At 40.7% G+C, this 14,437-nt stretch overlaps 1 protein-coding gene across 3 annotated transcripts in view; it reads left to right on the top strand.

The window, feature by feature from the left end:
• Positions 1-14,437, top strand: part of unc5db (unc-5 netrin receptor Db) — a 280,431-nt gene that overhangs the window by 169,612 nt on the left and 96,382 nt on the right. For all 3 annotated transcript variants that reach the window (XM_005748230.1, XM_005748231.1, XM_013914697.1), the window contains exons 5-6: positions 5,507-5,687; positions 6,464-6,631. In XM_005748230.1, the coding sequence (XP_005748287.1) occupies positions 5,507-5,687; positions 6,464-6,631 (349 nt within the window). The remainder of the gene's footprint in view (positions 1-5,506; positions 5,688-6,463; positions 6,632-14,437) is intronic.

Below are 14,437 nucleotides of genomic sequence, written 5' to 3' on the forward strand. Positions count from 1 at the left end.
GATCGTCTTCCGGAGTTGGTAATATCCCATACTTATGTGTTGTACCGAGTGAATCGACTGAAAGGGAACTCTAAATTGCCCATAGGTGTGAATGTGATTGCGAATGGTTGTCTGTGTGTACTGGTGACCTGTCCAGGGTGTACCCTGCCTCTTGCGCTAAGACAGTTGGGATAGGCCCCTTAGGCTCCCCCTGCAACCCTTAAAAAGGGATAAGTGAGTGAATGAGTGAATTACTGTTGTACATATTGGGGATTACTAACTAGCTTGATTAAGTCTCTATTTGCTACATGCCCTTGTTCAGACACCTAAATGCAGCTGTTAGCTAAGATGTTCAGCATGTTCATCAGTTATATAATGCTCTAAAAAACCAACCAAATCCCTGTATTATTGTAGGGTCTCTCCCACAAGACATTTGACGTGGCTGCTATTGTGTATGTTTCTGTATGTTTAGACTTGTTGAAATGGTCTTAAATCAATAATTATACCCTCTCAGCCATTTCACATCATTTCTTTGTAAAGAAAACAGATTCAGCCTTTAATGCTCAGACATCCATTTAAGACTTAATCAAAAGTAAAGTCTTTGTTGGTGTCTTTTTATGAATTCAGGGGGACAAAATAAATGTAAGCATCAAAATGTAACTTTCTATGGGGTCTTTTTGCAACAAAATACCTTCATATCTCATATTCAGAGAGCTGAAATTAATTTGGCTATGGTTAGAGAACATAGAAGGAACTTATTTGCAATTTTGTTTCACGGCTCCCGATCCAAGACCAATTCTCCACTTGTAGTTCACAGATATCAGGAGATGTGAATGCAGAGTAGATCTTTTAACTTGGGGAGAAAAGAGGTCCATGAGAGCCTTGTATAATGAGTTTCTTTTGAGAGGTTACTCTTAGAGAAAGTGTGAAATGAACAGCCAAACTGGAAGCCAATTTCAGCTTCCCTGAATGAAAGCCTTTAATCCAGGATGAATCCCCTTGATCTACAGTAGCTCAGGTAGACAGGCCACAGTACAAAGGAGCATCAACTAAATGCTCCTGCACCGTGATACAAGCTCTCCTCTGGTGAGCTTCACAAAGACATTGCGATGCAGCTCCGAAAACAAGTTAGCATTTAACTCTATCCCACCTCCCGCCTCTGTTGCACTTGTTTCTACTTTCACATCCGACTCCTCTGTTATTTTCTCATAGGTCAGAGAAAAGCTCCTAGAGAGCAGATGATGAGCTTCATTATTAAGCCGAGCAATTACATCCCTCCCGGCCCAGGCCGCAGCCGGGCGCTCCCTCTATTTATTTCGTTAAGATAAGACAGATCGAGGTGGAATAGTAATGCAGCGCCTTGTAGCTCAGAGGGGAGGAGAGGTGGCATTTGGGAAGCAACAGGGGAGAGGGGATGGGCGATGCAGACCCACTTTCTGTTCTCCACGTATCATTCTTGATTAACCTCCAGAGCAGGAGAGCACAACAGAGCTGCAGATAGCTCCCCTCCGAATGAACCTGCCGCTGTCAGGCTGACTGTTCGGATGAACACAGCATGTCATGCTGAGTTCAAAGTGTATCTGTGTGTATGTGTGGATGCACACATACTTTTAATGACAAGGCCTGCTGATTGGTGGACGGAGAGATCTATTGGGAGGATCAGCCCTGAAGCCAGGACTCTGATTTGCTGGTGTCACGTGATCACCAGGGATATGCCTGGTGGCACACTTAATCTATATAATTGCACTGATGAGATGCTCAGCAGAGGAAAACTTCTGTTTCCCACAGTCAGGCAGGTAAGAGTCACCCACAGGCGGAAGGAGATCATGTTAAATTGTGACACCTAAGCATGACTCAGCAGACAGATTTTCCTCCTTAGGGCACTGAAGCACTCCATTTGTACTGAGTCACCTTGACATCAAATGACCATTAGAGCCAAGCAATGAGACACACGAACAGAGGGGAAAAAATGCTTCAGCTGGCAAGGACTTGATCAGCACTGTCCTCATAAGTCTTGGTGATGGCTACAGTGTCACCCGTTTACATTGCTCTTCTGTCCTCTAATTGCCCCTCGACACCCACATTTCTCAGCATCTAATCATCAGGAAATGTCATCAAGAATAAGCTGTGTATGTGTATGTGTGTGGGTAGTTAAGTAGATAAGGGAACCTGGCTGCTGTGAGGACGTGACCTTCAGGGGCAATTCGGGTAATGAAATCACAGGAAGGAAGTCCTGATGCCGGGGGCCCACCTGGTAACCCCTCTGTCAGGGCTGACACTGATGACCGCATCCTAAGTGAAACAAATGTGCCAATTAGGCAATTCATTCCTCACATCCTCTACCACACAACCACTGGCCTAATTTGTATTTGTCCCTTCATCTTTTTCCCCCATCACCTCCTCCTTCTCTCCCTCTCTTTGTCTCTGTCTCTCTCCTCCCTTCTCTTCCGCTTGGTGAATCTTTTCATCAGTACCCAAGGGCTGTTAGTGGCAGACAGACAGCTAATGTGCAGTGTGGCCCCACACTGGGAGGGCCAGCTCGTGCCACACATTAATTGCCTCTTTCAAGTCACGGATTTCCCCCACAGGGTAAAATTGAAATAAATACATAAAAAAAGTTGTTGGTGGTGGTGGTGGTGGGGGGGATGGATGTAGTGTGGTGTGGGAGGGTGCCAGGACTCGTGTCATCCCTTCAGTGACGGATGACTTTAATCATGAGAAATTAGACCCCATCCCCTGCCCTGCTCCTCTTACTCTCTGTTTTCTTATCTATCTAACGATGCTAGGCCGCTTAACCTCTGATGAAACCCCCTGTGTTAGAGGCCAGTGTTAAATTATACAGAAAAATCTGCAGGCCCTCAGTCGCACTGTAAAAAAAAAGAGAAATTCTCATTCTAACTTGGAGTGGCACAACTGGTTGAAATAGAAGTTCGGAAAAATACAAAATGAGAGAAATGATTACTATGTTATGACGTTCATTATCATTTTTATTCATGTCAATATATACCTGCAATCCATCATCCCTCAGGTCTGTGTGTCATTTCTATTTACCCAGTGTTTGCATGCCCACAGGCGCTTCCTATTTGCATCCAGCCTGAGTGTTGTTTATTATAAAGGGTGGCTGCCTGTGCTCTTCCTATAAATCCATCAGCCCAGCCCATTTTGCTGCGCTATGAATGTAATTTGCAAATGCAGCGATGCAGCTCCCTTACCAGGGTAGAAGCAGTAAAGCGTCACTAAGTTTGTAATTCATAATTAGTTTTCCTCTCTGTTGCTGGTAATTGGTTATAGCACATCCTTTGACTGCCTAATGGCTTTAGCGTTAGTGGTTATACTGCCTAGTTGTGGCTAATCGGCAGGGTGGGCCTTGTAAAATGTAGCTGATCAGCAGTTATGTGTATTGCTGGGCTTTTTTAGGGGTGCTGAATCCAGATACAGGATCTGCTACTAAGATTTGCACGTTGAGGGTTCAGTATGCTCGAAACAAACAAAGTGTTGGTTCACCATGTCGAGCCAGTGCTCAAGACAGGAAGTGTGCAGTCTATTAATCTTATTTATCTGTCTTAGACCCATTGTTTTAGCATTTCTGCCCTTTAAACCAACTTTCTTCTGACAGGCTGCCCCTTGCAAGAAAAGGATATGAATAGCAGGGCTTCTGTGTGTTCTGTGGATGTCTTCAGTCACTGACAGCATGAAGAGCCAGGAATAGAGAAGCAAAGCATAATAGGGGTCCTTTAATAAATGTAATAAAGGACTTGTATAAATGTATTATGTTTATAGTAAAGTATGTAAAATTTGAGTCGCCACAAGACAATTTAGTTAAATGGAAAACGGAGGTTTGCATGTGGTTAACACTGTGAAAATGTCTATTTTAACCCAAATCTAATTCTATTCAATTCGTTTTCATTTATATATTGCCAAATCACAACAACAGTAAACCTCAAGGCACTTTGTATTGAAAGGTAAAGTGACCAATTACTTGGCAACAGTAGGAAGAAAACACAGAGTGATGTGTTAGCTCAGAGAGTGAAAAGAGGTGTGTGAAGAAAAAACACTCAGTGAATCATGGGAAGGTCTATAGCAGCTTAGCTAAGGGAGGATTCAAAAACAAAAGTTTTAAGCCTAATCTTAAAAGTAGAGATGGTGTCTGAATCCAATCTGGGAGCTGGTTCCACAGAAAAGGGGCCTGAAAGCTCTGCCTCCTATTCTACTATTAAATACTCTAGAAACCACAAGTAAGGCTGCAGTCTGAGAGCTAAGTACTCTACTGGGGTGACACAGTACTATGAGGTCTGATTATTCCTTGTTGTAAGGAGAAGAATTTTAAATTTAATTGTTGATATAACATGAAGCCAATGAAGGGAAGCTAATATAGGAGAATTACCCTTTCTTTTTCTAGTCCCTGCCAGCATTCTTGCTGCAGTATTTTGGCTCAACTGAAGACTTTTAATGGAGGTTTTAGGACAACTTGATTATAATGAATTACAGTAGTCCAGCCTACAAGTAATTAATGTATGAACTAGTTTTTCAGCATCACTCTGAGCAGGATTTTTCTAGCTTTAGGGATATTGCACAAATGCAAGAAAGGAGTCCTACATATTTGTTTAACATGTGCATTCAACCACATATCCTGGTCAAAAAGATCTAACCTACAGCGTAAGCTATTCCATTAGTTTCTCAACTTTTAAGCCGCAGCATTTTGCTTGTTTGTTTTGTTTTTTTCTGTTTGTTTTTTGATCAGAGGGTGGACTACCAAGTCATCAGGAAAAGGTAGCAAACCTGGTTAGCATAGCTGCTAAGTAGTAAAAAGCTACAGACTGATAAAGTGCTAAAATCTCTATCACCAAAACTCAAGAATAAACGTCTTGGGTGGGCTGTACCCCACATATGAAAATGCTCTAGAAGGTACCAACAGCACAAACATAGTCTAGTTTAGTAACACAGAACTAAGGCCTAGCACCTGATTGGAGCAGCCTGTGTTAGCAAACCTGTCCATTAACTTTAATCCCAAGCAGTATTTAAATCCCCCCACCGTAAAGCTCTGATGAAAGGGGAAACTACCCATTGAGGTCAAAGACCTTGTTTATAAAAGGCAGTTAACATGTTTTTAAGGCTAAAGTTTGGCACTTTACCATGAGAGTGTATGGGGATTGATTTGCTTTTTAACTTAACCATAAATGGCAAAGAGAGGAACTGCATTTTTTGGCTCTTCCATCTTTGGCTTCTTTTTATAGCCTCAAATAGGTAAATCAAGATAGCCATTTGATTAAACCAACCCTAACCCCTATACCCTATCCAAAGCTCTTCTGTTTGTCAGAAAATAAACTTTATTTTGAATACATGTCAACATAGCTATCAGTCATTATTTCCTGTGTTATTGGATTGCTTTAAATCTTGGTTCCATTTGTCTGCCCATGTAACATGGTGTTAAGTGGAATTGCTCTAGTGTGTTGTACTTAACTATGATGTTAGTGATATTTGCTGCAAACACTCCTCATATGAGTACTATATTACCACTCTTTGACAGGTGGAGTGGCTGAAAAATGAAGAGCTGGTGAATTCCCTGACGGATGACAACATCGACACCCGAGCCGACCACAACCTCATCATCAACGAAGCGCGCCTGTCCGACTCAGGCAACTACACCTGTCTGGCCAGCAACGTTGTGGCAAAGAGACGTAGCGCCACGGCAACTGTGATAGTCTTTGGTACGCCATCGTAGCAGCTGCTTATTGCCTGCTACAACACATTACAGAGTAGTGACACAATGTTTACATGGCACTTCAGATCAATTTGTTCGGCTTCCTGTGCCCCTATACACAAGTGATTAAGAGACCCGTCTCTGTGTTCCCACTGAAGAGCAATGTTTCCTCTTTATTCAGATGAATGTATTATTCAAACACTCAATTTACTGCCTCTCATTTAAAATCAATGTGTACTTTATGAAAGGAAATAAGCCAGTGTGTCTTAATCTCATTTAAAAGGAGTGTTGCTTATTAAGTATTTATTTGCCAGAGGCCTTCCAGAAACGTGGGTTCGCCAGCTTTGATAGCACTGCTGAGCAGAGAGAGAGAAAGACAGAGAGATCATAAAGTGCTTCAGTCACAACGCTAAGCGGTCGACTCCAAACCCGTCAACCAGTATGAGTCGGTGTCGCCTTTAGAAACGACGTTTCCGTTTCATGGCTGCTTTCTTTGCTTTCGCATAGTTCCTTGTCTTTATCTTAATCCAAGTGCAAGAAACACTGAACTGAGCAATTACGAAACAGGGAGCTGTATATCCAGCGTATTGCGCTGTGCTCAATCTGCTCCTACCGTTATACATTGTTGCCTTGCACTGCCTCTGAGCCTGCATAATCATTAATAACCCCAGCAGCTCTTGTTAGAGTGTTTAACTATGCCAGAGTTCAGTAAAAAGTATTATTCATTGCCGTGCCCTCACTCTACTTCTTTTTCTTTTCTTAACTTTGCTGGACTCTCTCCAGTGAATGGCGGCTGGTCCCTGTGGACGGAGTGGTCGGCCTGTAATGCGCCATGTGGGCGGGGTGTCCAGAAGCGATCTCGGACCTGCACGAACCCGGCACCACTGAATGGCGGGGCCTTCTGCGAGGGCATGTCCGTACAGAAGATCACTTGCAACGCGCCCTGTCCAAGTTAGTTCTACTTCTCAGTTTTTGCTTAGATTAAGCACAGCTTAATGGGGCTGTGAAGATACAAAAAGTAGCTTTTGCTACGTGTCAAAAACTATTAATGCTTGGCTGAAAATAATTAAGCTGGTAAGTCCGACAAAAATGTTCACATTAAATGTTCTAATGATATTAGCGCATGATGACTTAATTATCTCCAATTCTAGCACTTCTGTTTTCAGTTGAATTTATTGCAAGGCTGTTTAATTCTATTTGAACAATAACAGTAACATTTAGCTATCGCTGACATGTAGAGTGACGTTAATAAGCTTCATTCGTGCCTCATTAGCATTGCAGGCAACCAATAAAGGGACTGCAGTGGTCAGTTCCAATAGTGGCTACACATTATTCCTTTGCCAATGAGAGAGAACACTGCTATGCTCAAGAAACTACAAACAATAAAAAGAAGAAGGCGGATTTATGATGCAAAGTAAAGTGACTAACAGAAGCAGTGGTGAAAGAGGTTATATGACTCAGTGCCCAGCATGCAGTTCAGTGGGAGAAGGTGAGCTTAGGTGCTTGTTGAGAAAATGAATTTTTACCTTACAAGAGCAAACAGGGAGGGATTTTGTTGATCTGGGGAGGTTTGTGCTCACCCAGGCAAAGGTTATCCTTTATGGTGAAGAATGCATCAACACACAGACATATCTGCAGAATTTAAATGGATACCTGTGACTGTTTCTTAAACAAAAGGCTGCTATTGAGTCAAAACTAGTTTCGTTGCTCTGGATAACCACAACAGGCAAATAATAATAATATTAAAATAATTAATAATACTCATAAATTTGTCTTGTGTTTTATACATATGTAAAAAAAAAAAGCCCCAATGCACACACTTTTCAAATTCTTAAAATTTGAATAGCAGGCATTACGAAAAAAACGTGTGTGTGTGTGTGTGTGTGTGTGTGTGTGTGTGTGTGTGTGTGTGTGTGTGTGTGTGGCAGGGGGGCACTTTACATGGACTTTTATGTAGAATATTCTTTGTCACCGACACATGATCTGATATTGCCATACTGGGATTATTCTCTTGTACAAACTGGCGCCTTTAATAGTCTAGACATCCCACTGTGCACTTAGGGTCATATGCAGTCCTGCAAAACAATAACAGCCTAAATCTTCATAAGTAAGTCATAAATGACTATCAGCTATTACAATATACAGTTACAATTAGTTACTTTTTTTAACCAAACACTAAAAAAAAACAAATGGATGAGATTTACTAAAAGTGACCTTTGATCTTATGAGGCTGCAGGTATTTAAACTACACAAAAATATGTGGAAGTTTGTTCTTTAGGCTACCTGCACTGAATAATCCCCTTTGAACTTGTTGCAGCCTCCAACAGGTCTGCACACCTCCAGCAACTCATGGCCATAAACTGTAGTTTCTGTGCTCTGGTGTCTAGGACTGTTGTTGTTGGTGAAACATGGAACAAATCTGATCAGACTAAAAAAAGCCAACTTAATCAATCAATTTTTTCCTCATAAAATACTGGGTTTCCTCATATTTGGCATGAGAGTATGAGAATGAAGGATGAAAGAAAGTTGGCAAAGCTTTAAACTGTAAAAATATAGTACACATAAAACACTGTTGATATATCGCATTGTCTGATGACATTAACAATAAAAGAAAGTAGAGTGATCAGCTCTGCTGCATCAGTTGCATGCAAGCTGAATTAACTGAATTTATTTTTGTTGAATAGCACTGAATACAGACCTGAGGCAGATGGAAATGTCATGCTTCTCAGGTGTTTAGTAATAACCAAACAAATTAAAATGTCAGAGAATCAGTACTGAAGTGGATATATCAGTCTGGACTAAACTGGGGGATGACTGACTGAACTTCTTGGATTTAGCCATTAAATTAATTAAACATTTTAAGTATTTGATGCTGACAAATGATCAGATTTGTATATATGTATATATATATAGAGAGAGAGAGAGAAAGAGAAAAGTCATGGATGATGGAGTATTGTCCATTACCTCTGCTAAGAGAAGAGAGATAATATCCTTACATAACATTTTTATTTGCTACAGAGACACTAACACCTAAAAATACATTTGCATGCTTCAAAAAGTACAATTTGGAGGAAATGCATTATAATCACTACCCTAAATGTGCTTAAATCCAACTTTTAAATCAAATTGTTATGCCAATGAGTTCACAAACAGTATTGTGCATTAGCACTGAGAGAGTTGCTGTACAAATATTTCCTTCTTATGATGATAAAAAAAGGTAATTTCTTGCTAATTTGCCAGTGCAAATGTATGAATTTCTCATTCCATAGTCATTTTTAAGTGACAGGTTTGTTCAAGCATATATAGTTGGCCTTTAGCTCTGTACATTGTTAGCGAGATTATTTATATGCACATGTATTACAGATATGCGCAAATGCTCTAATCTTTGACATTTAAAATCAGCGTGACAAAATGAGATATGTTTGATCTCTACATCCTGACAGGCCCAGTTATTTCTGCATGAGAGGGAAGTTGTAAATGAACTTCTTTTGTAGCCTAATCGAATGGCACCAGGTGAATACTCCGCTCAAACTTTCTTCTGTAATTACACATAAAACCCACACTCACAGATTGGTCATCACAAACTGATGTCAGTCATTGGTCATCATAGTTCAAGTCTGATGTATAAGTGAACAAAGAGGAGCAAAGTAAAGAAGACAAAGGGAGTAGGTTGCTGTAATTGTTTTGCACATTTTGGTAATCCTTTATTGTGCAGCAATGCAAAATACTTAGGTGTGTACTTTTGCTTTTAATGTGCTAAAAGCAGTTCATTAGCAAAATATGTTCAAGTGTTTTGGAGTTTTCCCAATTTGGTCAACCTGTGGTGTGGAAATATACATTTAGGGTTGGCTTGGAAGATGCCAGACTAATAACTTATGCAGGAAAATGTTCTTGAAAATCAGAGAAGACAGATATGAATAGATTTCAGAATAAATTTATCACTTAAAGCCGTTTTAGCAGCAGTTTCGCACATCATCACATTCATTTTCACACGTGAACAGAAAAAAAAAGGTAATTCAGTTACAAGTATATGCCATGAGAGTTTTGTCTGGGAAGCTTCAGATGGACAGATGGAGACCGAAAGTTTGGTCCAGTTTAATGGCAACACCAGAGAAGGATCAAACATTGGAAGAAGAAGGTGAAGGGGCAGAAGTCAAGCAGAGAGAATTAGTCCAGATGAATACTCATTAGTTTGTAAAATAAGTTGAGGGAAAAACCAATTAGTTGTTTTTAATCTGGGATATGTAATGAAATGCTATTAACGGCACAAATTATAAAGTATAATCAGAAACCTTTCATCAAAGTATTTGACATAGCGCAAAGAGAAACCAAAGTGACCTGGCCAGAAGGACAGATGAAATGCCATAATATCATCAGCACAGTGCTGTCAGTTTTTAAAAGTAATGAAAAAATAATCTGCTACGGTAGATTCCTATGAATGCTGTTTACTTTTTTTTTTTTTTTTGCCTGTCCCGTTTGGCTCTTTTGCCATCAGAATTATTGTCTAAAGGCGAAGAAAGATGCCCAACAGATTTACTTTACCAAATTGACCATCCCAGCCTTGCCGTAATGGTCCATTTGATTCACCTTTTATTGTTTATTTTATTTTCACTTACTGAATACGGGACAGACTTGACTGGGGGAAAGAAAAGGGAGAAAGAAATGAATGCTGTTTACTTTGATGATGGTCTTTTTATGGTTTCTGCAGTGATTCGCCTGTAGTACTCTGTCTTTTTTTAAACAAAATCTATAAGTCTCCATACAATCTTGAAGGCGTACCCAGAGATGCTGAGCACTTGTTGGCCCTTTTGGCTTCACTCTGAGGTCCATCTCATCCCAAACCATTTCCATTGGGTTTTGGTCATGTGACTGTGGAGGCACTCCATCACTCTCCTTCTTGGCCAAATTGCCCTTACACAGCCTGGAGATGTGTTTGGGGTCATTGTCCTGTTGAAAAATAAATGATGGTAAACGCAAACCAGATGGGATGGCATGTCGCCGCAGGATGCTGTGGTAGCCATGCTCGTTCAGTGTGCCTTCAATTGGGAAAAATTCCCCAACAGTGTCACAAGCAAAGCACCCCGACAACATCACACCTCATTCTTCATTGTGGGAACCATGCATGTAGAGAACATCCGTTCACCTTTTCTGCGTCGCACAAAGTCACTGCAGGTGGAACCAGAGATTTCAAATTTGGACTTGTCAGACTAAAGCACAGATTTCCACTGGTTTAATGTCCAGTCCTTGTGTTTCTTGGCCCAAACAAATCTCTTCTGCTTGTTGCTTTTCCTTAGTAGTTTGACCATAAAGGCCTGATTCACACAGTCTCCTCAGAACAGTTGGTGTAGAGATGTGTCTGCTACTGGAACCCTGTGTGACATTTCTCTATTCTCTAATCTGAGGTGCTGTTAACTTCTGAGGCTGGTGACTCAAATGTATTCATCCTCAGCAGCAAAGGTGACTGTTGGTCTTCCTTTCCTGGGGCGGTCCTCATGTGAGACAGTTTCATCGTAGCCCCGGATGGTTTTTGTGACTGCACTTGAGGACACATTCAAAGTTTTAGCAATTTTCCGGATTGACTGACTGTCAGTTCTTACAGTATTGATGGACTGTCGTTTCTCTTCACTCAGCTGATTGGTTCTTGCCATAATTTGATTTCTAACAGCTGTCCAATAGGGTTGTCAGCTGTGTACTAACTAACCTGACTTCCGCAGAAAACAACCGATATTCTCAACCCCACTAAGAAGGCAAGAAATTTCACAACTGAACCCTGACAACACCTGAGCAAACGGTGGTTATTTTCAGGAATCAAAACTATAAGATATATTTAGATATATTGAGTTATTTATCAATTCTTTATTTACTACATAATTCCATGCTTCTTGCTTCGTATTTTGTAGATAATCCGGCATTCTGACATCCTGAATCAGGTTCATTTGCTTTGTATTTAGTAAACAGTCATTTTCAGTTTGAAACAGCAGGGCTTGGATGCATAATGAAAAGTTGGAACAAAACAGATTTTAAATGATACATTCTGATCCATAACAATAACTAAATTCTTATATGTATGTTGTCACCTTTTCAATTTCTGCACTTTAAGCTGTTCTGATCTTAGAAAGATTCTATATAAACTTTTTGCTATTTGAAAATAGCGTGCAATTTATTGCTGGTGACTTTTTTGAGCTATTGCATTACTGGATATGTTCTGCCAGGTTATTACCTCTTCTTTCAGCGGAGCTACAGTTTGCCCTGCAACATGCCCAGCGGAGGGGATTTAAGTCATATGTCTCTTTCTTGCTGGAAAATAAAGTAACAGTTCTAGTGAATGAGGTGTTATGTGTTTCTCACAGACAAGGCTATGTGTAAACACTCTGGATCCCATCATTACCATCAATGGCTTTCAGCAGTTGAGGCGGATAGAAATAAATCCGAGAGTGCAATGAAAAAGACACAAGGCACAACAAATGGTACCATTTTTGTCATGTCACTGTCTCACCAGGGCTAACACTCAACTAATTAATCAAATTAAGCTACATCTATAGAAGAAGTAGCTTAATTCTGCACTCCAATTGCCCAATGACCATATTATTTAATATCCAAGAGACATAGTTATTCTGTCCCAATACATTTTTTTTTCATTTTTGCAATATCCTAAAACTATCAGTACATAGTATGCAAGCAGACTTTTTTCAAACTACTGTTCTCTGTCCCAGCCACACTGATCAGATCAAAGTTCAAGTAAAACTTTGCATTTTAGTGCAGGAGAAAAAAAACACTTGATGGTGTTACTAATCAATAATAGTGGCTCTGCCTCAGTTTTTTAAGGTCTGGCTTTCAGAGTTGGCTTTCTGGCTTTCCTGCCTTGCAGGATGAAACAGAAATTGGGCTTTTTGGACAATGGCTGATGTGTGTGTTTTGAAGTTTCCAACTTCCTGCCTCTTACTACCAATTAAAGCTGTCAGCCTTAAATGCAGCCTTTAAGAGATGGAGAGAACGGTGGGTTGTTTTAACAGCATGCCGTTTACGGGGAAAAATAATTAAGTTCAAAAATGGAGGAAAGAAAATCTCCCTCCTCAGCAGAGATAAGCAGGCCTGTGCCGCTACCATGGCCTGGAGCCCCGACATGATGGTTGAAGTTGTATGTGGGCCAGGTACAGAAGTTCATTTTGCCCTTTTATCGGGGTTGAACCTAGTCTTTGTGTAGAAAAAACAGACTTGAGTGAAGCAGAAGACCCTGCGAACCTGTCTTGAGCTGCTGATTGACAAGTGCGTCCAGTTTTGACAGGGCACCCCAGATCATTGCCTCAATGATGTTCTGAATGCACAAGGATAGTTGCTGCAGCATGATGAGGCAGACAGCCAAGGTAGATTGCAAAGAGAAGAGAAAATACACAGAAATGGAGCCCCTGTTTCCATTTGGAAAAAACAGCTTTTTAAAGTTAAGTTAATAGAAATTCTGCACTGCAGTGCACAAACTCAGAGTGGATGCTGCTTTCACATTGCTCGTGTATGGCACAGGCATGTATGGTTAATTTATCCTTGTTTAATATCTTTATTATACCACAGTGTCATAGTCAGATGATAAAAACTTTATTGTTTTTAAACACTTAACAAAAAAAAAATATAAATGTAACAATGGAAAAATATAATACTTTCCACTCGCCCTGCAGGCTATCTTTATCCCTCAAGCGCGGGTCCTCGACTAGATGTCTAGGAGCTTGAGGGCCATGCATAGTATCTTTGCTGTTTCTAGTAATGCTCTCTTATGGACAGAAATCTCACATGGCATTCCAGGAATGTGCTGGAGTCACTTACCCAGTTTGGGGGTCACAGCCTCGGGTGCTACGATTACTACTTGGACAGCTGTTGCTTTCACCCTCCATATATTGTCTAGCTCCTCTCCCAGCACTTGGTATTTCTCAAGCTTCTTGTATTCCTTTTTCCTGATGTTACTATCACTTGGTTTAACAATATCTATCACTACGGCCTTCTTCATCTGCTTGTCTACCAGTACATTGTCAGCCATCACCAGTTTGTCCATCTGTATCTGGAATTCCCACGCGATATTGCCCAAGCTATATCCCATTTTGATCTCAGGACTTCTAGCCCCCCATACTCTGCACAGATGTTCTAATACACTATGCCGGCCACTTGGTTATGGTGTCCCTACTATTACGTATTGTATTGTCTCAGGGACATCTTTGCACAGTCTGCATCTGGGGAGGTAGAGCCCAGCATCTATTGATCTTGTACTTAGAGTTTGTTCTTGGGTTGCCATAATTACCACCTATGTGTTTTCTCTTAGTCCAAATTTGTCCAGTCATTGGTAGGGTTTTTCAATATCACCCACTATCGTACATTCGTACATGCCATATAGTAGCCAGTATTGTTAATGATCTGAAGGGTTCAGGTAGATACAGAACAGTGTGGACAGAACATCTCCTTGTTAAATCCCACACTTGATAGTGACCTGGCTCTAAGTGTTGTTCACCACATCCCTATGAAATTCCTGATGATGACCTGTCAAGTCTTGTTGACCTATTGTTCAAAGCATTCTAGGATTAACGTGTTAGGCACTGAGTCACAGGCTTTCTTCTTGTAGTCAGTCCAGGTGGTGCACAGGTTGGTCAATCTGGTTTTGCAGTATTGAGTGACATGTCAAAGGAGCTTGCAAAGAAAAGCGTCTGGACTTCTTTAAGTTGCTTGAAGACGTTTCACCTCTCATCCGAGAAGCTTCTTCAGTTCTAAGGTCAAATG

This window comes from Pundamilia nyererei, unplaced genomic scaffold (genome assembly GCF_000239375.1).
Source record: "Pundamilia nyererei isolate P.nyererei 1_Seehausen unplaced genomic scaffold, PunNye1.0 scaffold00217, whole genome shotgun sequence".
Classification (NCBI taxonomy): domain Eukaryota; kingdom Metazoa; phylum Chordata; class Actinopteri; order Cichliformes; family Cichlidae; genus Pundamilia; species Pundamilia nyererei.